The sequence below is a fragment of the Aulonocara stuartgranti genome, assembly GCF_965226115.1.
Source record: "Aulonocara stuartgranti genome assembly, chromosome: 16".
NCBI lineage: Eukaryota > Metazoa > Chordata > Actinopteri > Cichliformes > Cichlidae > Aulonocara > Aulonocara stuartgranti.
In genome coordinates this window covers 18,749,924-18,776,436 of record NC_138952.1, presented here as the reverse complement: position 1 = coordinate 18,776,436, position 26,513 = coordinate 18,749,924, and the positions used below count along the sequence as shown (strand labels likewise).

Sequence of the window (26,513 nt, the reverse complement as noted above, 5' to 3'; positions counted from 1 at the left end):
CTATTTATAGCTACATTAAATTTTCAGCTGAACACCAATTAGTTAACTCTGACTCTGCTTCTGACTTTGATAAATGTAACAAATATGATACATATGCTTTTATTCTGAAGGATTATGAATGCTTTTTCTATTGTTGCATTGTACCTTAAGGATAAAAGCTCTTGGTGCTTCCACCAAAACGTCCCACAGCTCATCATGATAACAACAGCTTATCTCTTAATTAGTCACTTATCGGGCATTTTATTCTACTCGTATTTGGTTCAGAGAGACTCTGCCCTTTAGAAAGCTAGTTAGTTACTTGTTAAGCAGCCTAACACAGTATATACATAACCTACATTGGATTGTAATTCTAATTAATATTAAGGTAGTGTCATATAGGGCTGGGCCATATTATACCGTTCACGGTAATACCGGTATAATGTTAGGCAACGATAGGAAAATGAAATATCGCGATAGAATGGGAGTAAAACGCGCATGCGCAGTGCCTTTGTTTTCATACGCACATGGCCGATTGTTGAGTGAAACAGATGAACCAGAATTGGTTTGTAAAAATGGTGCAACTTCCGTGATGTGGAACTGGTTTGGTGTTTGTCCGTCAGATACACAACAAAGCACATTTTTTTTGCAGAACATGCAAGCGGCCGTTGTTATTGTCATATTTGTCGGACTAAGATGCTCTTAAATCTGGGAGTAATCTGGGTCCTAAACTCAGGTCAAACAACACTGCAGCGTCACTTAGAGTTAAAAACTGTCTAAATTCTTTTATCTTTAATAAAACGATCAGCATTGCTGCTTTACCAGGTGTAACTATAAAGTTTAACTTCCAGGCATCCATGAAAACAAAAGTTATTACATTTAACGGAGTTAGAAGTTAGCAGGAAGCTAGCGGAAGTTAGCTCGCTAGTTTCGCTAGTTACCTAAGCATGATATTGCATGTTCTGACAGAGATTTCTGAAAAAAATCAAACGTACAGCTCTGCTATCACTTCCAACATAAATGAAGACAGGAAACTAAACAGCAGTGACGTTTGTAGGGTTACTGAAGTTGGGCTAGCTAGTATATAATGATGTGCTACGTGATCGCTAGCGACACAGCTATGTTAGCATAACATAAACAGTGAAGCTGGAGGACGAACACTAACACTTTTCCACTTATAAAAGTTAACGTGAAGGTTCTTCATGGTTAGAGACAAATGCAATCGCATGGCAGGATGCTGTAAACGGACCAAACTTCAGTCAGGAGAACAACTGAGATAATCCATCCACAATACGAGGTTAGTCATTAATATACTGCAACAACATGGGAATAGAGCAGCTGCCAGAGAATTCAACATTAATGAAACAATGGTACAGAAGTGGAGGAAGCAAGAAGAATGAGTTTAATAAAGTTTGATTTATCTGACTGCTTTGTTTCGCTTAATGTGCCTTATAATCCCGTGCACCTTATGGTCCGAAAAATGCATACTGCACACTGCAGTTTAATGTTGCAAAGCACCTATTTTTAACTTCAGTGGATATTATACATGGTTATGCTCAGGATATGTCAGCCCATTTCTACTGGAAATGCCTTTTGGTTAAACTTTCAGCAAGGAATTTGCATTTGCACTGTTACATTTTTATAAAGCTTTAATGTACATAAAAACCAGCTTCTTGTTTAAGTGAAAATAAATGGAAGGTTGTCTTTTTGCGCTAGTAATGTTGTGGAGTTGTATTTTGTCTCGCATCAATTATATCGTCGGTTATATCATTATCGCAAATTTTCAAATATATATCGTGATAAATATTTTTGGCCATATCGCCCTGCTCTAGTGTCATATACAAGCTGCTATTATGCATTTTCAAACCAAATGTGTTGTTGTCAGTCCAGCCTTAGCTTCCTCAGCCTCAAACCAGAAGCTGGTGAGTTTATATCTCAAACTCAGGGCCAGTAAATTATTAAACAAGCATCAGCTTGAAATGATTTAGCCTTTTTCACACTTGGATACACCAGATGATTGTATTAATTCATGAATACATTTGCAAGTCTATGCAATATATATTGTCAGAAGATTTACTTTTTATGTATTTTAATTTCAGATTAGCTTTTTTGTATTTGTGTATGTATATAGACAGAGTAACCAAGCCCACCATAACCTGTAACATGAGCGATGGCAGCAGCTCTGACAAATCTGGAAGTGAAGCCACACTGAAGTGCTCTGCACACTCATCACAATCCTTAAACTACGAGTGGAGCCAACCTGGAAAAATTCAACCTGGCCAGATATTATCGATACCTCTAGGGACAGAACATGATGATAAAGTATACAGCTGTACTGCAAGCAACCAATTGTCCAAAGAAATAGCTACATTCACTGCAAAGGATTGCTACCCTGGTAAGATTTTACTAATTAGCTGTAATTAATGGATTGAATTGAGCATTTTCAGAAACCATTTGATACAAACTGCTTTTATCAGTGTGTTACGACCCTTCTAGGGCTTATCCCACCAAAGGCCACTGGTTTAATTGGGAAACAACACCTAAACTACTGCACTGATAATAACAGTGACTTTAATCTCAAAGAATGCAGTTTTCTGTTAACTTTACTGTAATAAAAATAACAATATACCTGGACAATGATGTGCAGAGGGCACAACCTACTGTGTTATCAATTATATTAGTGGAAAAAAAGATATTTTATTAATTGCATGTTTAAAAATTTATATACATATCCATTTGGTCATTGATAAGGGAGACTGCAGTGTTCATGTTGTCTAAAACCTCTGGTTTTATTGAAATATAACTGCATTGGAAATGTGTTTGACTGTTATGGAAGTTGTTCTATTTGGATTTCTGTGTTTCTGTGCAGTTGGAGCCTCAGCTGGACTCATTACTGGACTGATTATTGGCGTGATAGCACTACTCTTGTGTGTTTTGGGTGCAGTGTTCTGTGCAGTAAAGCATAAAGGTACAATAAAACAACAACAGTTTAAGAAATGAAAACCTCTTGAGAGAAATGGGTCCAAAAATACTAACTTATCATGACAAACCAAGTGATACACAGGATATATGGTAGATTCAGAGAAACTGTATATCCTGTATGTAACATAAGGTTAACAGACTTGACTTGATAGTATAATACATTCTACTGGACTGATGTTTTTTTTATTTGGCGATCTAAATACTAATTGGATATTTGTAAATGTATTTATGTGGAGTATTGTTGAAAACCTCTGTGTTTAAGTGACTTTAACCTTCATAGTGTAACTTAAGAAAGAAATCACATTCCGTATTTATTATTATTTCTCCTTTTTCTTGATTCCAGCAAAAAAGGAGAAAACCGCTGCGGAACAGCCACATAGTGGTAAGGAAAAATGTCTAATCTTGTGTGTTTTGTTTTGTTAGTGACAAATATTTTTGACATCATTAATTTAATGATTACTTTTACAATTCAGTGATGAGAGACAATTATGCAGTGTTGTGCAGCGGTGTTCTGAACAACAAACAGACAAAGGCCTAAAACCTGTTGTCATTTCAATATCACCTATTATCAATGATTTTAGAGGAATTTATTAATACCATACATTTTTCATGTATGAACTAACTCAGCAAAAAAGAAGGTTAAATGAGCAATCTTTAAAAAAAAAATCCTAAATAATGAAGAAATGATAAATGGTCTATAACTAGACCAATGGGGATAATCAGCTGATTATTTCGACTTTGTTGAGATAAACAATGAAGAGGTTACCTGGGAAGAAAATTATTTTTTCTTTTAATTTTTTCTTTTAAATTAGTTACTTTTTTTGTATTTCCATCTATTTCAGATCATGAATCTGATCAACCATCAGACCCTCTTCTTCATAGAAGAGAAACATGGCCCTCTTCCCAACAGCTTCACCATTCGGAAGAAACTTTGAAGAATAGCAATTCTGATCACAAAGATGAAAAACACAAGAAGTTGGACCGACACACTGGAAAAGGTAAAAGTAAAAGTAGCTCAATGTTTTTCCAGTTCTCTGATTTGGAGTGTTTTATATGCCTATTTTAGCGTAATAGCCAGAAAAGTGTATCTCACTCTCTCTGTGTGTATGTGTGTGTGTGTTGTGTTTCTGGTTCATGTAATCTATTCTTTGCTTCAGCTGAGGGATTAAAAGACAGAAGATGCAGACAGTTTGTTAGAAAAAATATTTTTGTGCAGAAATACATTGATTAAAAATAGTAAGATTAGAAGTAGTATCAAAAATAAAACTTCAACAGATATCTTTATGTGTATGGTCATGACTAGGACTTACTCGTTATTAGTGATTAATTTCCATACTTTTTAGAAAACAGCATATGTACCAAACTAGTACTTGAAAAAAAAACTTTACCAGTTACACACTATCAAAATTCTTCAGCTTAGTAAATTGTCTTAGTAAATTGCTTAGAAGGTTTCTGCAGTTTTTCCAATCGTGCTGCTGATGTCTCAGTTCACATGTGTCCACTTTTCTCCCCTGCTAAGCTCAGTTTTTCAGTTTGTCACCTTATTAAATACATAATTTTGGGTTAGGTGCTGCACTGAAGCTCACCACACTACAGTTTTTAAACATCTTTTAGCATTTTCCTAGCAGATACAGTTGACAAGGATTAGTTTTCCCCTTGTGTTGGCTGGACTTAATTTTTAATTTAATTAACTTAAGTCATTCATTGCTGGTGGATAGGTGGCATGGACCAAATAGAATAGAATAGAATAAACCTTTATTATCCCACAGATAAGAAATTTCGGTGTTACAGAGCTCTTACAGCAAGGGTAAATAAAATATAAAAGGAAGACACAAGGTGGTCCTATAAATACGTAGCTGATTTACTGTTGCAGACATTTATTTGCATTGATTTCTCAAGACTGACCTTCTGTGTAAAAGACATATCTAGATTAGTATAATATGTATAAGCTGACACATAACATTACCTTGTGTACCTTTTCTTTTCACTGTCTCTCCCTATAATAAACAAAGCAGGTCACAGTTATATGGAAATATTCTGAAAAAACCCCCCAAAACAGCTACAAGAAGACACTTACTAAAGTGTAAGTGTAACACTTACTAAAAATGCAGCTGATGCACCTGGAGTACAGCTAATGGTAACCTAGCCAGCCATTGCTTAATAATTTAATAAAATCTCAAGTTTTATTAGTTGCTCTAAGCCAGACCTTCCCAAAGTTTGGGGCCCGCCCCCTAAGGGGGGTCGCAGAGCCATTGCAGGGGGGGGGGGCGCGGTATGAAAAGGGGGGGAAAAAAACAACGCTTGGACACTGCTAGCACGGGGCGCCCACACAAACGCAAAGCAGGAGATGAAGCATCGCTGCATACGTTTCCAAACCAACTTCATTCTAAGCCAAAGACTAGAAAATATGGTGAAGCATATCTTCCCTTTGGTTTCACCTGCACAAGTGCCGAGGTAGGTCTCCCCTGCAGAATTTGTTTTCCCTTCGTCAGGAGCACGTGCTGGACTGTTCAAATCAAGGACAAACAGTATTCCACATCCTTGATTTTTAGTTCACAAACACTTGTTGTAATGACTAACTACTCCTGACATTTTGGAGATGTTAGCTCTTTATACAGTAAAGTTACAGTGGGATACAAATAACATCAGGCTGATCCTGCCACGATTTGTTCCCCCTGTCTAAATCAGAGACAAACAGTATCCCACAGCTGTTTATGTTTTTAAACCCATTTTGCACAGAGAGGCATTTTTTTTGAAAAATGTATTGATAGCAATGTTGAATATTAGTACACAGTAAAAAAACAACTACACGTAAAATAATTACACCGTGATGCCTCTGCCTTTCTAAATGGAGGGACAGTAACTGCGTGTATGTATGTAAGCGTGTAATACCTGCTATGAGGGGCCATACAAGCCAAAATTCATTCTTTCACTCTCACATAGTTTTGGTTTAATTTTTATATTTAGATATTTTTATTCTCATGTTTACACATATTTAGCACACACATTGCAATATTGTGCTCTCTTATACATGTATTTTAATGTACATATTTACAAATTGTCACTCTAACATACATGCATTTTCATTTATGCATTCCTACATTTTTCTCTTATTTACATGCATTCAATATGCATTTAATCTCACAAATAATATGTGTATGTAAGAAGAGAATGCATACATGTCTTAAGAAAATATGTATGCAAGAGAATAATGTATGTGAATGAAAGAGTATAGTGGAAACGGAAGGAGTTTAATGGAAACGGAAGGCTGGGTGTCTGTACCGCTGTGATTGGCTGAGAAGCACGCACAGGTCACTTTGAAGTGTCTGACAGCATGGAGGGGGGAGAAGAAACTCGAGTTCTTCAGCAAGCTATCAGGGTGTTAAGAAAGATTTCATCATCTCCTGAAACGGTCACATCGTTGTCCTCGTCACTTGAGGGGGGGGGGACGGGACATTTTTCTTGTAAAACAAAGGGGGGCCTAGCAAAAAAGTTTGGGAACCACTGCTTTAAGCCATCTAAATGGCTCCTAATGGTGAAAGCCACACAAGATGAGAGGTTTTCAAGATTATTTTTTTCAAAAATGTTTTTGTTATTTATAATCACTGATCAGTGGTATGATATTGCAGTAGATTCATTTTTTTCTGTTTGTAATTCATTCCTTACAGTGATGAAGATGGTTCAAAACATTGAACAAGGACAGATAGGTAATTGTTGTTTTTCCACTCATGCTAATTGATTGAACCAGTGAAATATAATAACCAACTTTTTGGGGAAAACAACTTGTTTTATTATCTCTCTCTCTCTCTGCCATCTCAGATCCAGTCTCTATAGAAAATGAAGTGGAAGAGAATAGGAAAAAAGAAGACAGTAAATCAGATGACATGACAAACACCATTTCTAAACAGACAGGTGCAGAATCAACAACAATAAACTACTTTTTTTTTCCTGCTACAAAAAGAGTCACACCGTTGTTTTCTTGGGAAATGGCTTCTTGACTTTCTTGACAAATTTTAAAGATTGGTTTAGTCCAAAGCTCTTTTTACTGTTTCTTCCAGAGTCAGAGAAAAGGGTAGATGAGCAAACATCGGTTTCACTTGAAAATGGTATTTGGCCATCTGCAGTCCAGCCAAATTCTCCTTTGAACGACGAGGCACCTGTTGCTGCGGAAGATGTCAACTCACAACAGGCCCCTGGAATAAAGAAAGAAAATCAATCAATTGGCTCAGGTGAAAAAAAGAGTGTTGTTCACCATTTCTGAGTGCAGAAACAGTGGTAATAACCCAATAGGTTTATTTTATTCATCTGGACGTAGTGTTTTCAGTCGGAGACAACTGAAACCAGCCCACTGAATGAACAATTCTATTCAGTTCAGCTATTGAAGAAATGTACTGTTTAAGATTGGGAAAACCTGCAGTCAGCTGAGACTGAAGAAGTCACTTGGATGAGTGACAAAACATTTCTCCCACTGAAAATGCTGCGTCCACATGAACAGAATCAACTTTTTGGGTTTTGCATACCTTGATGATTGAGCATGCATAAAGACAGTAGTAATAACTAAGGTTGGGCGATATGTAAAACCTTTCCAACCGGCAATCATCAGTCCAACAATTGCAGATGGGCGATAGTTTGGCGCATGCGCAGACTTTTGATGGGTGGGGCAATGTAATCATGCATGGACTGATTTGCGTGTTTACAAATCAGTGGTTTACAAATGGGGTGGCTGTGGCTCAGGTGGCAGAGCAGATCAGCTACTGATTGGAAGGTTGGTGGTTTGATTCCTGGCTTACCCAGTCTGCAATATCCTTGGGCAAGATATTAACCCCAAATTGCCCTCCGATGCATTCATCAGAGTGTGAATGTGTGTGAATGTTTATTAGTTGCGCTTGTGTGAATGGGTGAATGAGGCATGTTGTATAGAGCGCTTTGAGTACTCCGGGAGAGTAGAAAAGCGCTTTATAAGAATCAGGCCATTTACAACACATTTATTTTTATCAGCCACCTTTGATTTTCTGACAAAAACAAGATGTTAACTAAATAAAACTGAATGCATGGGAAATAAAATGATGATAATGATACTGACATTTTTTGTCAATGACAAAAAAGATCTGTAGAAACGTGGTCCAATGAGAACTAATTAAGTTGTGTAGAAAGGTGGGACCAGTTTAGAAGTAATGCAGTTAGAATGATCAGCATTTGATCTGCCCCTGGCAAATGGTACAGCACAACTAGCTCCCATGTTTCTTGTTTCTCATGAAAATGCAATAAACAAAGGACACATTTGTCACAGTTCAAAAACGGGTAAAAACAAAACAAACCTTTAAACTATATATTTTAGTCAAGTGAATCTTTAGATTTTCAGTCAACTAAAAATAGACTAAAACAGAAATAACTGAAATGCCTAAATCACACTAAAACTAAATCATAGTTAAAGTGTTAAATGTAACACTGATCTGTGGGGATTGAGTTGTTCATGGAGTCACCCTAAAGTACTGCAGCAGTGTAACGTACTGCATTTTTGGCACTTACTGGTTTCATTTCTTTAATGTTGATAGTTTCCTTCTAGCATTTGGTGACTGCTGGAATTTTGTATAAACTTGTGGCTTCATGTCTAAACTATATTTTTAAAGTACGTCAAGAAACAAGCTTTTCATCACCAGCAACCTAAGCTTCAAGTTTGGTCCTAATTAGCAGATGAAAAGTTATAATAGTGAACATGGAAAAGATTAAACATTGTGAGCATGCATACATTAACCTAAAACGTCATTAACCAAACTAACTTAGCAGCACTACCACCTACTAACCCCCAACTCCCAAGGCAGCTTCTTGCTGAAGCAATATTTTTCCTTTTTCTGTCTCAGGTGTGGAAAACAACAAAGATGAGCCCAAAAAAGTTAAGCCTGTTGTGCCTGTAAAGTCTTTTAAAATCAGAAAAGGACAAGCTAATATAAATCCAGCCAGAGAAGAAGAACACAGTGGGGCCACAGAATCTGGTCTGCAATCATCCACTGCTCCTAAAAATCCAGGTTTGAAAGTATACCATGAAAGCTAGATTCAGAATAGTCACAGGAAATTTTTTTACCTTTTATCCATATAACATATTTTTGTCCTTTTAAATTCACACATAGATATTTTGGATGACGTTGGAAGAGCTTTAATTGTCAGGAAGAAATGTGAAAAAAACAATACAGAAATCTTTTTGTTACTCTTCATTTTACCAAAGATTATATTATTATAGAATTCTTATTAATATTAATTAACATCTACATCATCATGACGTCTGGAGCATTGTATATAATTTGGGTGACAGTGGAAAATGTCTTTTTGTTATCTAAAAAAGAATTTGAAAACCAGCATTGAAAAGATTTTGTTACTCTTTGAACCAGTCGTCATCCTTTGATGATTACAATAACATTTCCTAGTTTAGAAGGAAAACATGTCTTTAAAAATTACTTTACTTGGTTTATTTTAATATATTTATTGGGAAATGGCTTCTTCGTTTTCCTGACCCATTTTTACACCTCACTGGAGAAAGACTGGTTTAGAATAAACCAAGTTTCCCTCCAAACTATTTAACCCTACTACCATCTTTTAGCAGACTAGTGGATTTTTTAAACTTTTTCCCCCCGTTTGTTTCAGGATCAGAGCAACAGGAAGATGAGGAACCAAAGGGTTCTACTGAAAATGGTTCTTCAGCTAACCAGCCAAGTTCATCTTCGATCAACAAGCCACCTGTTGTTGGGGAAGATGTCAGCTCAGAACAGGTCACAGAAGAAAAAGAAAAGGAATCAGATGACAAGACAAAGAAGGAAGATCCACCGACCGTTCCTGATCAAACAGGTGCAGAAACAACAGCTATAAACTGCTTTTTTTTGTTTTTCTGGTACAGAAAGAGTCGCACTTTGAAAAAGACTTCATGAAAATAATGAGCAAACATGTATCTAAAGAAAACAGTGAATAAGATGGTGTAGGTGTCCAGGAAGAAAGAGATAAGTGAAACTGCCTTTATATAGTCTGTAGTCTTGGAGCGCCATAATGTCAAAACTATTCAACACCAGTACCTTTCAATACTCCTCTGATATTATACATACAGTCCCTCATACAAAAGATCAGGACAGAATAGGCAAAGATCCAGACAGACAGACAACATATTAGAGGCAGACAAACATACATTTTTTGACATTAAATCCAGTGAAGCATAGAGAATATAAAATTAGCTCTTTAATAGGATTGAACAGAGTAAAGAAAAATGTACATTTTAGAAGATGGCATCAGACAGTATTTGTCTTAAATCAGTAAATAGTATGAAGAAACACTCAGGTGCATAAGTTTATTTTTTGGGCCCATGAAATATTATTTTGCAATTTTTTCCTCTGCATATCACCACAGTGAAAGTTAAGTCAAACAATCAAGATGTGATTTAAATGCAAACATCCAGCTTTAATTTAAAGGGTTGGATAAATATATTGCATTACTGTTTAAGAATTTCAGTAAGTTTTTTAAAACATACACCTCCATTTTCAGAGGTTCAAAAGTAATTAGACAGTTGACTGACAAGTGGTTTAATGGCTGGGCCTGTCACCATGTTATGACAATTTATTGTCTTAATATGTCATGACATATTAAGACAATAAATTATGTGGTTGATATTTTGAAGCATGGTCCTATATATATTCATACATGTACACTTTGCCTGTCACATGTTTGCTATTTGGTCCTAAATAAAGTGTAAAATGTTAGAACACACACAAAAACTAGAGCTGAGACCGCTGATGATCCGGTTGTGTAGTTACCACAAACAAGTCATTTACCAAAATGCTCCAAAAGCCGTCAACACCACAAACAAGTTCAAGAGACGAGGCCTGGTAGCACCTACCTGTCATGTAAAGTGACCTCACATCAAATGATGTATGACTTTAAGCTTCATAAAATTTTAACCAGTAGCTATAAAGATGGTCACCACTTTATTATCAGGGTCTGTGCAGATGTTAATTTTGTAAATAAATCATTGTCATTTTATTTTTATCAGCCACCTTTGATTTTCTGACAAAAACAAGATGTTAACTAAATAAAACTGAATGCATGGGAAATAAAATGATGATAATGATACTGACATTTTTTGTCATTGACAAAAAAGATCTGTAGAAACGTGGTCCAATGAGAACTAATTAAGTTGTGTAGAAAGGTGGGACCAGTTTAGAAGTAATGCAGTTAGAATGATCAGCATTTGATCTGCCCCTGGCAAATGGTACAGCACAACTAGCTCCCATGTTTCTTGTTTCTCATGAAAATGCAATAAACAAAGGACACATTTGTCACAGTTCAAAAACGGGTAAAAACAAAACAAACCTTTAAACTATATATTTTAGTCAAGTGAATCTTTAGATTTTCAGTCAACTAAAAATAGACTAAAACAGAAATAACTGAAATGCCTAAATCACACTAAAACTAAATCATAGTTAAAGTGTTAAATGTAACACTGATCTGTGGGGATTGAGTTGTTCATGGAGTCACCCTAAAGTACTGCAGCAGTGTAACGTACTGCATTTTTGGCACTTACTGGTTTCATTTCTTTAATGTTGATAGTTTCCTTCTAGCATTTGGTGACTGCTGGAATTTTGTATAAACTTGTGGCTTCATGTCTAAACTATATTTTTAAAGTACGTCAAGAAACAAGCTTTTCATCACCAGCAACCTAAGCTTCAAGTTTGGTCCTAATTAGCAGATGAAAAGTTATAATAGTGAACATGGAAAAGATTAAACATTGTGAGCATGCATACATTAACCTAAAACGTCATTAACCAAACTAACTTAGCAGCACTACCACCTACTAACTCCCAAGGCAGCTTCTTGCTGAAGCAATATTTTTCCTTTTTCTGTCTCAGGTGTGGAAAACAACAAAGATGAGCCCAAAAAAGTTAAGCCTGTTGTGCCTGTAAAGTCTTTTAAAATCAGAAAAGGACAAGCTAATATAAATCCAGCCAGAGAAGAAGAACACAGTGGGGCCACAGAATCTGGTCTGCAATCATCCACTGCTCCTAAAAATCCAGGTTTGAAAGTATACCATGAAAGCTAGATTCAGAATAGTCACAGGAATTTTTTTTACCTTTTATCCATATAACATATTTTTGTCCTTTTAAATTCACACATAGATATTTTGGATGACGTTGGAAGAGCTTTAATTGTCAGGAAGAAATGTGGAAAAAAACAATACAGAAATCTTTTTGTTACTCTTCATTTTACCAAAGATTATATTATTATAGAATTCTTATTAATATTAATTAACATCTACATCATCATGACGTCTGGAGCATTGTATATAATTTGGGTGACAGTGGAAAATGTCTTTTTGTTATCTAAAAAAGAATTTGAAAACCAGCATTGAAAAGATTTTGTTACTCTTTGAACCAGTCGTCATCCTTTGATGATTACAATAACATTTCCTAGTTTAGAAGGAAAACATGTCTTTAAAAATTACTTTACTTGGTTTATTTTAATATATTTATTGGGAAATGGCTTCTTCGTTTTCCTGACCCATTTTTACACCTCACTGGAGAAAGACTGGTTTAGAATAAACCAAGTTTCCCTCCAAACTATTTAACCCTACTACCATCTTTTAGCAGACTAGTGGATTTTTTAAACTTTTTTCCCCCGTTTGTTTCAGGATCAGAGCAACAGGAAGATGAGGAACCAAAGGGTTCTACTGAAAATGGTTCTTCAGCTAACCAGCCAAGTTCATCTTCGATCAACAAGCCACCTGTTGTTGGGGAAGATGTCAGCTCAGAACAGGTCACAGAAGAAAAAGAAAAGGAATCAGATGACAAGACAAAGAAGGAAGATCCACCGACCGTTCCTGATCAAACAGGTGCAGAAACAACAGCTATAAACTGCTTTTTTTTGTTTTTCTGGTACAGAAAGAGTCGCACTTTGAAAAAGACTTCATGAAAATAATGAGCAAACATGTATCTAAAGAAAACAGTGAATAAGATGGTGTAGGTGTCCAGGAAGAAAGAGATAAGTGAAACTGCCTTTATATAGTCTGTAGTCTTGGAGCGCCATAATGTCAAAACTATTCAACACCAGTACCTTTCAATACTCCTCTGATATTATACATACAGTCCCTCATACAAAAGATCAGGACAGAATAGGCAAAGATCCAGACAGACAGACAACATATTAGAGGCAGACAAACATACATTTTTTGACATTAAATCCAGTGAAGCATAGAGAATATAAAATTAGCTCTTTAATAGGATTGAACAGAGTAAAGAAAAATGTACATTTTAGAAGATGGCATCAGACAGTATTTGTCTTAAATCAGTAAATAGTATGAAGAAACACTCAGGTGCATAAGTTTATTTTTTGGGCCCATGAAATATTATTTTGCAATTTTTTCCTCTGCATATCACCACAGTGAAAGTTAAGTCAAACAATCAAGATGTGATTTAAATGCAAACATCCAGCTTTAATTTAAAGGGTTGGATAAATATATTGCATTACTGTTTAAGAATTTCAGTAAGTTTTTTAAAACATACACCTCCATTTTCAGAGGTTCAAAAGTAATTAGACAGTTGACTGACAAGTGGTTTAATGGCTGGGCCTGTCACCATGTTATGACAATTTATTGTCTTAATATGTCATGACATATTAAGACAATAAATTATGTGGTTGATATTTTGAAGCATGGTCCTATATATATTCATACATGTACACTTTGCCTGTCACATGTTTGCTATTTGGTCCTAAATAAAGTGTAAAATGTTAGAACACACACAAAAACTAGAGCTGAGACCGCTGATGATCCGGTTGTGTAGTTACCACAAACAAGTCATTTACCAAAATGCTCCAAAAGCCGTCAACACCACAAACAAGTTCAAGAGACGAGGCCTGGTAGCACCTACCTGTCATGTAAAGTGACCTCACATCAAATGATGTATGACTTTAAGCTTCATAAAATTTTAACCAGTAGCTATAAAGATGGTCACCACTTTATTATCAGGGTCTGTGCAGATGTTAATTTTGTAAATAAATCATTGTCATTTTATTTTTATCAGCCACCTTTGATTTTCTGACAAAAACAAGATGTTAACTAAATAAAACTGAATGCATGGGAAATAAAATGATGATAATGATACTGACATTTTTTGTCAATGACAAAAAAGATCTGTAGAAACGTGGTCCAATGAGAACTAATTAAGTTGTGTAGAAAGGTGGGACCAGTTTAGAAGTAATGCAGTTAGAATGATCAGCATTTGATCTGCCCCTGGCAAATGGTACAGCACAACTAGCTCCCATGTTTCTTGTTTCTCATGAAAATGCAATAAACAAAGGACACATTTGTCACAGTTCAAAAACGGGTAAAAACAAAACAAACCTTTAAACTATATATTTTAGTCAAGTGAATCTTTAGATTTTCAGTCAACTAAAAATAGACTAAAACAGAAATAACTGAAATGCCTAAATCACACTAAAACTAAATCATAGTTAAAGTGTTAAATGTAACACTGATCTGTGGGGATTGAGTTGTTCATGGAGTCACCCTAAAGTACTGCAGCAGTGTAACGTACTGCATTTTTGGCACTTACTGGTTTCATTTCTTTAATGTTGATAGTTTCCTTCTAGCATTTGGTGACTGCTGGAATTTTGTATAAACTTGTGGCTTCATGTCTAAACTATATTTTTAAAGTACGTCAAGAAACAAGCTTTTCATCACCAGCAACCTAAGCTTCAAGTTTGGTCCTAATTAGCAGATGAAAAGTTATAATAGTGAACATGGAAAAGATTAAACATTGTGAGCATGCATACATTAACCTAAAACGTCATTAACCAAACTAACTTAGCAGCACTACCACCTACTAACTCCCAACTCCCAAGGCAGCTTCTTGCTGAAGCAATATTTTTCCTTTTTCTGTCTCAGGTGTGGAAAACAACAAAGATGAGCCCAAAAAAGTTAAGCCTGTTGTGCCTGTAAAGTCTTTTAAAATCAGAAAAGGACAAGCTAATATAAATCCAGCCAGAGAAGAAGAACACAGTGGGGCCACAGAATCTGGTCTGCAATCATCCACTGCTCCTAAAAATCCAGGTTTGAAAGTATACCATGAAAGCTAGATTCAGAATAGTCACAGGAAATTTTTTTACCTTTTATCCATATAACATATTTTTGTCCTTTTAAATTCACACATAGATATTTTGGATGACGTTGGAAGAGCTTTAATTGTCAGGAAGAAATGTGAAAAAAACAATACAGAAATCTTTTTGTTACTCTTCATTTTACCAAAGATTATATTATTATAGAATTCTTATTAATATTAATTAACATCTACATCATCATGACGTCTGGAGCATTGTATATAATTTGGGTGACAGTGGAAAATGTCTTTTTGTTATCTAAAAAAGAATTTGAAAACCAGCATTGAAAAGATTTTGTTACTCTTTGAACCAGTCGTCATCCTTTGATGATTACAATAACATTTCCTAGTTTAGAAGGAAAACATGTCTTTAAAAATTACTTTACTTGGTTTATTTTAATATATTTATTGGGAAATGGCTTCTTCGTTTTCCTGACCCATTTTTACACCTCACTGGAGAAAGACTGGTTTAGAATAAACCAAGTTTCCCTCCAAACTATTTAACCCTACTACCATCTTTTAGCAGACTAGTGGATTTTTTAAACTTTTTCCCCCCGTTTGTTTCAGGATCAGAGCAACAGGAAGATGAGGAACCAAAGGGTTCTACTGAAAATGGTTCTTCAGCTAACCAGCCAAGTTCATCTTCGATCAACAAGCCACCTGTTGTTGGGGAAGATGTCAGCTCAGAACAGGTCACAGAAGAAAAAGAAAAAGAAAAGGAATCAGATGACAAGACAAAGAAGGAAGATCCACCGACCGTTCCTGATCAAACAGGTGCAGAAACAACAGCTATAAACTGCTTTTTTTTGTTTTTCTGGTACAGAAAGAGTCGCACTTTGAAAAAGACTTCATGAAAATAATGAGCAAACATGTATCTAAAGAAAACAGTGAATAAGATGGTGTAGGTGTCCAGGAAGAAAGAGATAAGTGAAACTGCCTTTATATAGTCTGTAGTCTTGGAGCGCCATAATGTCAAAACTATTCAACACCAGTACCTTTCAATACTCCTCTGATATTATACATACAGTCCCTCATACAAAAGATCAGGACAGAATAGGCAAAGATCCAGACAGACAGACAACATATTAGAGGCAGACAAACATACATTTTTTGACATTAAATCCAGTGAAGCATAGAGAATAGAAAATTAGCTCTTCAATAGGATTGAACAGAGTAAAGAAAAATGTACATTTTAGAAGATGGCATCAGACAGTATTTGTCTTAAATCAGTAAATAGTATGAAGAAACACTCAGGTGCATAAGTTTATTTTTTGGGCCCATGAAATATTATTTTGCAATTTTTTCCTCTGCATATCACCACAGTGAAAGTTAAGTCAAACAATCAAGATGTGATTTAAATGCAAACATCCAGCTTTAATTTAAAGGGTTGGATAAATATATTGCATTACTGTTTAAGAATTTCAGTAAGTTTTTTAAAACATACACCTCCATTTTCAGAGGTTCAAAAGTAATTAGACAGTTGACTGACAAGTGGTTTAATGGCTGGGCCTGTCACCATGTTATGACAATTTATTGTCTTAATATGTCATGACATATTAAGACAATAAATTATGTGGTTGATATTTTGAAGCATGGTCCTATATATATTCATACATGTACACTTTGCCTGTCACATGTTTGCTATTTGGTCCTAAATAAAGTGTAAAATGTTAGAACACACACAAAAACTAGAGCTGAGACCGCTGATGATCCGGTTGTGTAGTTACCACAAACAAGTCATTTACCAAAATGCTCCAAAAGCCGTCAACACCACAAACAAGTTCAAGAGACGAGGCCTGGTAGCACCTACCTGTCATGTAAAGTGACCTCACATCAAATGATGTATGACTTTAAGCTTCATAAAATTTTAACCAGTAGCTATAAAGATGGTCACCACTTTATTATCAGGGTCTGTGCAGATGTTAATTTTGTAAATAAATCATTGTCATTTTATTTTTATCAGCCACCTTTGATTTTCTGACAAAAACAAGATGTTAACTAAATAAAACTGAATGCATGGGAAATAAAATGATGATAATGATACTGACATTTTTTGTCAATGACAAAAAAGATCTGTAGAAACGTGGTCCAATGAGAACTAATTAAGTTGTGTAGAAAGGTGGGACCAGTTTAGAAGTAATGCAGTTAGAATGATCAGCATTTGATCTGCCCCTGGCAAATGGTACAGCACAACTAGCTCCCATGTTTCTTGTTTCTCATGAAAATGCAATAAACAAAGGACACATTTGTCACAGTTCAAAAACGGGTAAAAACAAAACAAACCTTTAAACTATATATTTTAGTCAAGTGAATCTTTAGATTTTCAGTCAACTAAAAATAGACTAAAACAGAAATAACTGAAATGCCTAAATCACACTAAATCTAAATCATAGTTAAAGTCAGGGCCGTTGCTAGCCATTTGGGTGCCCTAAGCACAAATGCTTTATGGTGCCCCCCCCCGCCACTGAAAAAAAAAAAAAAACCATTAATACTTTTGAATTTCTCAGTGGAATTTGTTTAATTAAATAACAACAAACATGACAGTTAAACAAATAAATAAGGTTAAAGGAGGTTAAAAATACTGTTACAAATAAATACTGAAACAAAAATTGAACATTGGAACAAGAACAAAGAGCCTGGCAATAATGTGTAATTTTTTTTATAAAAAAATAATATATATAATATAATAGTATTATTATTAATATATTTACAAATAGTTTCACAATAGAATTTAAATAAGAAACTTAAATAAGAAAAATAAGAATTTGAACACAAAAGCCACATTCCTTAAGTAACTATGTTAAACATTTTTACAATTCGTTGTCAGAGTATGCCCTAGACTCTAGGGCATACTCTGACAACCAGAAAATGCAGGCGTGTGCCTCTCTAGGGCCTAGAGAGGCACACGCCTGCATTTTCTGGTTGCAAAATCAGCTATAAGGTCATCATATGATAGCTTCTGAGCCACGTCACCATTGATGCTGATAACAGCCAGACCACTTAAACGTTCCTGCCCCATTGATGAACGCAGGTACGTTTTAATGAGTTTGAGCTTTGAAAAGCTTCGCTCAGCAGAGGCAACTGTGACAGGCAGGGTCAGTGCAATACGCAGAGCAATCCACAGATTGGGATATACCTCTTGAAGCTGATTGTCATGTAAAAATGACAGCATTTCCAAAGCAGACGTCTGTGGTGGCAGCTGAGGAAGGTTGATGATTTCCTGCATCATCTCAGGTCCATCAATGTCAGCTACTCCCTTATCTGTCAGTGTCTTCTGTACTTCAGTGCAGTGTTTTTTTAAATCCTCCTTGGACATCCCATTCACTTTGCTGAAATCAAGCAGCACTCCATATTTCTCCTTCACTTGATTCATGGTCTCAAACCTCTCCTGTAGGGAGATTAAAGCAGAGTCCACAACACAATTGAAAAATGTGACCTCAAGCTTTTTAAGGGCATCATGGAGGGGCTCATCAACAGCTTCATATGCAAACTGCCTTTTTGTGCTCCTGAGCCTTTTCTCCTTCAACTGTGGTTCTATGTTCAGGGCCTCACAGAGTTCTTTGGCAGCTGACACAGCCTCATCAAACCCAGACTGTCTGTATTTAGAGAGGTTACTTTTGGCAGTGTCAATGAGCCTGACAGCAACATCGAGCTGCATGGAGCTGGACTGTAGTAACTTGTTCACCTGGTTTGTGATTGTAAGAAGTTCACACCACACGATGGAGCAAATCAAAAATCGAAATGAGGCTACTTCCTCAGCAAGCACTTGAGCCTCCACCTTTGCGACTGCATCACTTACAGCTTCTCTGGCCTCCAGGAGAGCATCCCTCACTTCTTTTGTCTGACTCCGGACAGCAGTTACACTTTGAAGCCTGCTTTCCCATCTAACGTCACTCCAAGATTTAAGTGTCAATTTCACATGTTTTGTTAAAATGGCCCATCGCTGGGTGGCACTGGAAAAGAAATTGAACAACTTCTGCAAATACCCAAAGTAGCCAGTTGCATCTGGAGAGGACTTGGCAGCATCAGCTATGACCAGATTCATCGTGTGAGCTCCACAAGGCACAAACAATGCTCTCGGGTTTAATTGTAGCAGTCTGGCCTGAACACCTTGCTTCTTCCCCTTCATGTTGGCCCCATTGTCATAGGCCTGTCCTCGACAGTTTTCAAATGGAATGCCAAGCTCCTTCAACTTGTCAAGGACAACATTGGACAGGTTAAGGCCAGTTGTTTGCTCCACATTTATATAGCCAAGAAAGTATTCTTTAATATCTGGTTGTGCTTGGAAACAAACAATGCGTACTATGACTGACATTTGTTCAGTGTGACTCACATCTGGAGTACAGTCAAGAATGATGGAGAAGTATTTTGCCAACTGGATTTGCTTCACAATGGCGCGGAATGTTTCTGAAGAGATAATCTGAATTAGTTCGTTCTGTGTCTCAGGGCTGAGGTAATGTGTGTGGGAACCTTCATCTTTTATGTTGGCCAAGTGATTTGCCATTACAAGGTCATATGTTGCCATAAGCTCTACTTCCTTCAAGAAGTTGCCATTGTCCGGCTCATAAAAGACAAATTTCTGGAAGCCAGTGAGAGAGTTATTGAGAGTAATCGTTTGAGAATCTCTCGCCACTTTTTCCTTTCTGCCTCTAGTAAGGTCAACTCCTGTTGATCTATTGCCATGCTTTTCTTTAGCCGTGTGTCCAGTTCTCTCCACTTAAGCATGCACTGTATGTGGTCTTGGCTACACTCATGACCCCTCAAACGGATGTTGATGTTCGACCAGTCACTGAAGCCCTCTGTACTCAGCTTTATATCCTTCACACTGAAAAGCTTACATGCAAAGCAGAACACAGCATTGTTCTGCGGTGAGTACACTAACCAGCTCCGGTGAACCTTTTCTCCATTGGGAAGAATTTTGAACTTAAGGCTAGTGTGAAATGCTCTTCCATCAGGCCCCTTTGGAAAATTAAAATCAGAGCTGACATTAAAAGGACCTCTCCGCACAATTTCAACACGATCAGCATCTACAATGTGAGCTGGCCAAAGAGCAGGATCGGTTGAAGGGGGCACACATGTCTCCACAGTGTCACTTTCTGATAGTCTCTCAGTGACAGGACTCTCAGTGGTACTTGTGTATGGAACTGTACCTGAACTGGTGGTTGATGGTTCTTGTTCTTCTTGGCTAGGGATTGTTGCAGGGTCTACAATGGCTGGTGGTTGATGTCCAGGGATGGCACTACTACTGGATGGTTCATCCTGTCCTTGAGATCCTCCTTGAACATATTTAAGCATTGACCCTGCATACAAGAGAAAATATTCAGGGATTTTACAGAAATACAATTTTGAATCTACAGTAGGCCTACGAAAGATTGCATTATAAGACTAATAAATTAAGTAAGTCACTGGTACATTTAAAAATTACTAACTATATTTTACATGTATAGATTTTCATAATGGCAAATGGCAATATAAACATGCTGTACATAATTTGATATAAATGCGCAAGTAGGAAATCTATATTACTGGAAGATATAGGTTTCATATTACAGTTTCACCAACAGATGTCGCCCTTGATCTATGAACCTAAAGAAAGACGAGAACTATTTATGTGTTCAGACGTCAATGGCATAAATAAGATATGCGTCTTTATAGATATCCTGAAATGCAGCAACATACAAAGTAATCTTGTCTAATCTGATAATAATACTTGACTGCATCACTGACCTATCCCAAAGTTAAGGTTAATCAGTAGCATGCATGACGTTAGCCAGCTAGCAACCTGAGGAGGGAAATGCTAGTCTCACGAATCACGATAACGTTAGCAATCGTGAGTCACGATTGCTAACGTTATCTGAAAACCGTCAATTGAGTGACCATGATGAGTTGCTTTTAGTAGTCCATTCTATATTCATATCCACAACGTAAACAAACTACCCAACATCAATCATTTGCAACATTTGTTAACACAGTATGAACACTGCTAACAGGAGCTATCACAGAGTTGACGGACATGAGCGTGCAAGCAAGGGCTACAATAATGAACGTTTTTTATTATTATTATTTAAACATTGCCTTACCGGCAAGCGACGCCTGAGTTTCATCACGCTTCCTCTTCTTCTTTCTTTTCTCCGCTCCCGACTCCTGTTGCCGTTTCGAGGCCATGTTCAAACAGGTGTTTACCAATTATAGAACAGACCACTGGGAGTGGGGGGGCACCAGGAGGAGACTGGAGACAGGGCACAAAGCAGATTCACCCCTTTTCTCGGGAAAATTGTTTTATGTTGCTTTTGTATTGTTTAACCATATTAATGCATATGATATTTATAGTATTAATATGGTTTACTTTTTTTTTTTACGACCCTGATTTTTTTGGTGCCCTACCGGCCATTTGGTGCCCTACGCAGTGTGCGTTATGTGCGTTTGCGGAGCTACGGCACTGGTTAAAGTGTTAAATGTAACACTGATCTGTGGGGATTGAGTTGTTCATGGAGTCACCCTAAAGTACTGCAGCAGTGTAACGTACTGCATTTTTGGCACTTACTGGTTTCATTTCTTTAATGTTGATAGTTTCCTTCTAGCATTTGGTGACTGCTGGAATTTTGTATAAACTTGTGGCTTCATGTCTAAACTATATTTTTAAAGTACGTCAAGAAACAAGCTTTTCATCACCAGCAACCTAAGCTTCAAGTTTGGTCCTAATTAGCAGATGAAAAGTTATAATAGTGAACATGGAAAAGATTAAACATTGTGAGCATGCATACATTAACCTAAAACGTCATTAACCAAACTAACTTAGCAGCACTACCACCTACTAACTCCCAAGGCAGCTTCTTGCTGAAGCAATATTTTTCCTTTTTCTGTCTCAGGTGTGGAAAACAACAAAGATGAGCCCAAAAAAGTTAAGCCTGTTGTGCCTGTAAAGTCTTTTAAAATCAAAAAAGGACAAGCTAATATAAATCCAGCCAGAGAAGAAGAACACAGTGGGGCCACAGAATCTGGTCTGCAATCATCCACTGCTCCTAAAAATCCAGGTTTGAAAGTATACCATGAAAGCTAGATTCAGAATAGTCACAGGAATTTTTTTTACCTTTTATCCATATAACATATTTTTGTCCTTTTAAATTCACAGGGATGGGTATCGTTTAGGTTTTATCCGATACCGGTGCCAAACCGTTACTTTTGAAACGGTGCCAGTGCTTAAACGGTGCTTAAACCGGTGCTTAAAGAATGGAGAACACAAAATTTGTCCAAAAACCTCTCATAGTCAGCTGTTTTTTTGTAAAAAGATAACAATGTTAGCCTTTTCTGCAGCTATAGGGGATTTATGGCATTACTCTTGGCTGGAAGCAGTGCTTAAACAATGGAAAAAACACAAACTTTGTCCAAAAACCTCTCATGTTTAACTGTTTTCCACTTTTTCTTTGGTCATTTTAGCCTTTTTGGCCAGGGTGAAGGGAGTATCTGCCATCAAACAAGAAGACAGCCGCATGTAGCTATGATGATGTTTGCTAGTTCACCTTACAAGCATTAATTTAATAAGTGGTTAGCCTACTCAACGTAAATTACACACGAACAACATTAAGCTACTCACGCAGAGAAGAACGGCTGCTGCTGCCATCATCATCCGTCATCATTTCTGCTACACTGGTAGGGCTAGGGGCCAGGACTCTCCTCTTCGTGTTTTTGGGGGATGTTGCTAACTCCGAGTCCGATAACAGGCAACCCACCCGCAGTAGATGTGCTCGGTGTGAGGTCTCGCAGCAAGCTATCATACGGCGCATTTCTGGGCTTTTAAAAAAAACGCTATGCGTCGCTAGGGCTGGGCGATATGACCCAAAATTCATATCTCGATATTTTTTAGCTAGATGGCGATATAAGATATATATCTCGATATTTTTTTAAAGCCATAAAGTAAGAACAAAAAGAGAGTTCTTAGTCAAAGCTGTGTCCCAGATGTCACACAGGCACTTTTATTAACATAAAGCATAGATGTACATGAAAAAAAACTACTCAAAAATAAATTATGAGCATTTATTAAAAATAATGCTCCATAAATAAAAGTAGTATGTTGTTTTTGTCCATAACAAAAAGCTCACAATTGTGTAGTCAAAATGTAAACTAAAAGACGCTGAGCATAATAACATAGGCAGATTTCACAGCTGCTCTGTTCCCAACTTCTACTGCGTGACTGACAGCCTTGAGTTTGAAATCCTCTTTGTAACCATGTCTCTTGTTAACAGGTGACATTTATGGTCATTATACACACACAATACGGTAATATTACGTTGAAGCACAGTGCGTATTACTACGTGAGGCTCCTCGGTAGCCGCTCCGACAGTCCATCAAGCGGTGCAGCCCCGTAGCTTACCAAAGTCGTACTAAAACATTTTTTGACAGATTGCTGAGCGCCGTGTTCCACATAAAATCGGTTCGCGGTCATCAAGCACAACCAGAATTCATACATAAGGCGCGCTGTCAACTTTTGAGAAAATGAAAGGATTTTAGGCTGTGCAGCCCCTGTGGGCTGCATGGCGTTAGCGTGGTTAGCTCGTTAGCATGTTGACGCCGTCCAGCCCCACGCACGGAGGAATGCGCAGTAACTCGTTAACGGAGATTTGCAGTGTTCATCTTGTCGCTGCCTGCAGGTGAAGCTATGAGGGAGGAGGGGGAGTTGTGTTCAGTGAAGGAGAGGCGAGGTGGAGTAACGTTGCGTAAAGACAAAAGTGGACGAAAGAGAGGCAAACTTGTGGCTCCACAACTATAATTATAACGTATATATTGATATAAAGGATATGGTCACATCTTATATCTCGTATAAAAATATATCGATATTTTTTAAAAAAACTCGATATATCGCCCAGCCCTATGCGTCGCCAGGTGTTTCATCGGATTCGAGGTGTTACCTCCTTTGACAGTATCACAGTATCAGCTTAAAGCACTTGTTGCAGGCTGCTGAGTTTGCATATTTTGCTGTGAAGTACAGCCAGACTTTTGACCGCTTTGCCTTGGTCATTTTTAATCTGTAGCTCTGCTCTAAAAGAACGTACGTACCTGGCCCCGCCTACTATCCTTGGAAACATAAAATGATTGGCTAGAATCTAAAGTGTATCACAGCTCAGGAAAAAAAAAACACCGAAATAAAGCACCGAAATGTTTGCTGCTTTTCGGTCTGGTTACTACCGTTTATGTCAGAACCGCGGTACCCATCCCTATTTGAAAGTATACCATGAAAGCTAGATTCAGAATAGTCACAGGAAAAAAATTAGTTAGCAAGACAAAAGCTGACAAGTTTTTGAACATGAAATATAATTTGGTGTTTAGGGTTAGTGTGCCAAATATTTGACTGTTTCTCTAACAGACAAAATGATTCACTGTTGTTTAGTGTGCTTTTTGTATTTTGAGTATTTTTGAATAATTTAAAATAATTTAAAGTAAAATTATGCAGATTTTATCAATGTGACATATTTTTTTCCCTTTAAAATCACACAAAGATATTTTTGGATGATGTTGGAAGAGCTTTAATTGTCAGGAAGAAATGTGAAAAAAAAACAATACAGAAATCCTTTTGTTTCTACTCATTTTACTGAAGATTATGCATGTTTTAAAAAGGGCCATTTGTTTATTGCTAATTATTAAACAGAAACTGAACTAAAGTTTTTCTGTACCTAATGTCACTTCTCACTATGGCCATCAAAGTTGATCACAGTATACATAACATTATAATCAACTGGACAAAAATAAAGAAGCCTAAAAAATAACAATAAAAAACAAACCGATAAATAAGTTTTTCAAAATCAATTTGCTGTCAAATTTATGTTTCTTTCATGATTTCTCTGTGCTTTCTTGCACTGTGAAGCACTTATTTCAAACACTTTCACTTTATTAGAGCAGCCGTACCGAGTAAATCAATGCAAGTAACCAACGGGAGGAGCATTTATTGTTAACCTGTAGAGTTTATGGTTTAGTGTAGGGTCAGTTGTATTTGTGTCATGATACAAAGTACAAAGTATGTGGCAGCATCACTGTCTTTTATTGTTTATACTTAACAGTTCAGTATTTTCTTTCTATCTACGAATTCTAGTTTATATACACATTACAACTTTGAATATGCGCTAAATTCAGTTGACATTTATTTTGATTAACTATTTTAATGCAGTCTGTGGCTTTCTTGAAAACTGTTTTTTTTGGCTATGACCATTTTGATTAAACATCCAGTGAATAGGACTAGTTTATTTTAACTGTAAAGTATTTTTCCCTGTTAAAGATTTATTTTATAACAGGTACAGATCAGAGAGGAAAGGAGGGTCAGAGTGCTGATAGAATGACAAATGTCCCAGGTCAGAATCAAAGCCAGGCCCCTGCAGTACCTCTTTGGTATATGGGTCAGCTGCTCAACGAACTGAGCTATACTGGTGTCTTTGACTACAAGTTATTAACAGACTAGCGCACATTCTTTTTTTAATCTTTCTACTGTTTATTTCAGACTTGGTGAAAAAAGCAGATGACGACCAAATGTCTGCTCCTGAAAATAATGCCTCTCTGTCAGCTGCAGAGCCGCTTTCATCTTTGGCCCCAGCTTCTCCAACGATGGCATCTAAAAATGATGCTGGGGAAAATGTGGATGGCTCCAACAAAGAACAGGCTACTGGACAACCTAATAAGGAAATTGTTGGAAAGTCATCAGGCTCGGGGGAAGGAAATTAATCTACTGTCATAAATGGGAAAGAAGAGTTATCTACCATTCCTTATCTGAATACTAGAGAGAAATGAGCACAAAAAGCTACACGCTTGGGAGAGGACAATCAGCAAGAAGTTTCTGATCATATCAGGTGGTAGAGGTGATGAAAGCAAAGAATTCTGCCTCGGGACAAGGCAATAGTAACTGTAACCCTGTAGCAACAGAGCCCGATCATTAAAAAAAGGCTAAACTAATGAACGCCTTTCTAAAGATTCTGATGCAGCACATGCAGCCCAGTAGCATTGTGTCATTTACATACAATTTTCTCAAAAGTACTGTCTTTTCACAAATGTTAGCCTTTTTCTCTCTCGGTTCAGTTGAGCTTTCAAACAGACTGAACTTACAGTGCTACATTCACCCCACATACATGTAAAAAGAGTAAAAAATGATTTTTTTTCTCATTCAAGTGAGTGCTTCCATTTGTGTATATGAGATTCCTTTACAGTGAGTGAGTGTGTGCCTGCTAAATGTTATTAGATTGGATCTTTCATCCACAGGGTACATTTACATGTAATCCAGGCATAAAACACAGGCATAAAACACACAGGTGAGGCAAACAAAGGTGAAACCACAAAGAATAATAGTAAAGTCCACCGTGTGGCCTAGAATAAGAAAAAAACAGACAGGAAAAGCCATGATGAAAGGCTATAGTGGAAAGGCTTTCAGAAAAGAAGTGAACCTATTGA

At 36.9% G+C, this 26,513-nt stretch overlaps 2 protein-coding genes across 11 annotated transcripts in view; one reads left to right on the top strand and one right to left on the bottom strand.

Annotated features, from left to right (window-relative positions):
- Positions 1–26,228, top strand: part of LOC309691128 (uncharacterized protein) — a 29,370-nt gene extending 3,142 nt beyond the window's left edge. Inside the window, exons 1-16 of one of the 8 annotated variants that reach the window (XM_082508693.1) lie at positions 369–1,273; positions 2,108–2,371; positions 2,846–2,944; positions 3,302–3,340; positions 3,801–3,956; positions 6,627–6,665; positions 6,778–6,870; positions 7,017–7,187; positions 8,820–8,984; positions 9,598–9,798; positions 11,844–12,008; positions 12,623–12,823; positions 14,876–15,040; positions 15,654–15,860; positions 21,956–22,120; positions 25,573–26,228. In XM_082508693.1, coding sequence (XP_082364819.1) covers positions 2,140–2,371; positions 2,846–2,944; positions 3,302–3,340; positions 3,801–3,956; positions 6,627–6,665; positions 6,778–6,870; positions 7,017–7,187; positions 8,820–8,984; positions 9,598–9,798; positions 11,844–12,008; positions 12,623–12,823; positions 14,876–15,040; positions 15,654–15,860; positions 21,956–22,120; positions 25,573–25,793 — 2,319 coding nt within the window. In that variant the 5' untranslated portion in view covers positions 369–1,273; positions 2,108–2,139 and the 3' untranslated portion in view covers positions 25,794–26,228. Of the gene's footprint in view, positions 1–368; positions 1,274–2,107; positions 2,372–2,845; positions 2,945–3,301; positions 3,341–3,800; positions 3,957–6,626; positions 6,666–6,777; positions 6,871–7,016; positions 7,188–8,819; positions 8,985–9,597; positions 9,799–11,843; positions 12,009–12,622; positions 12,824–14,875; positions 15,041–15,653; positions 15,861–21,955; positions 22,121–25,572 lie in introns of those variants that run through there. The other 7 variants (XM_082508686.1, XM_082508690.1, XM_082508689.1 and 4 more) reach the window with 7 other exon arrangements.
- On the bottom strand, positions 17,483–21,902 carry LOC309691132 (zinc finger MYM-type protein 5-like). Of its 3 annotated transcripts, none has more exons than XM_082508699.1 (3): positions 21,167–21,583; positions 20,237–20,386; positions 17,483–17,550 (listed from the first exon to the last, which is right to left on the bottom strand). In XM_082508699.1, exons 1-3 carry the CDS (start codon positions 21,249–21,251, stop codon positions 17,498–17,500), a joined length of 288 nt encoding a protein of 95 aa, XP_082364825.1. In that variant the 5' UTR covers positions 21,252–21,583; the 3' UTR covers positions 17,483–17,497. The 3 variants fall into 3 exon arrangements, with proteins under 3 accessions (XP_082364825.1, XP_082364826.1, XP_082364824.1); XM_082508700.1 differs by lacking the exon at positions 17,483–17,550 and adding an exon at positions 17,601–18,474 and having other exon boundaries at positions 21,167–21,561; XM_082508698.1 differs by lacking the exon at positions 17,483–17,550 and having other exon boundaries at positions 18,481–20,386; positions 21,167–21,902.
- Positions 26,229–26,513: the final 285 nt, after the last annotated feature.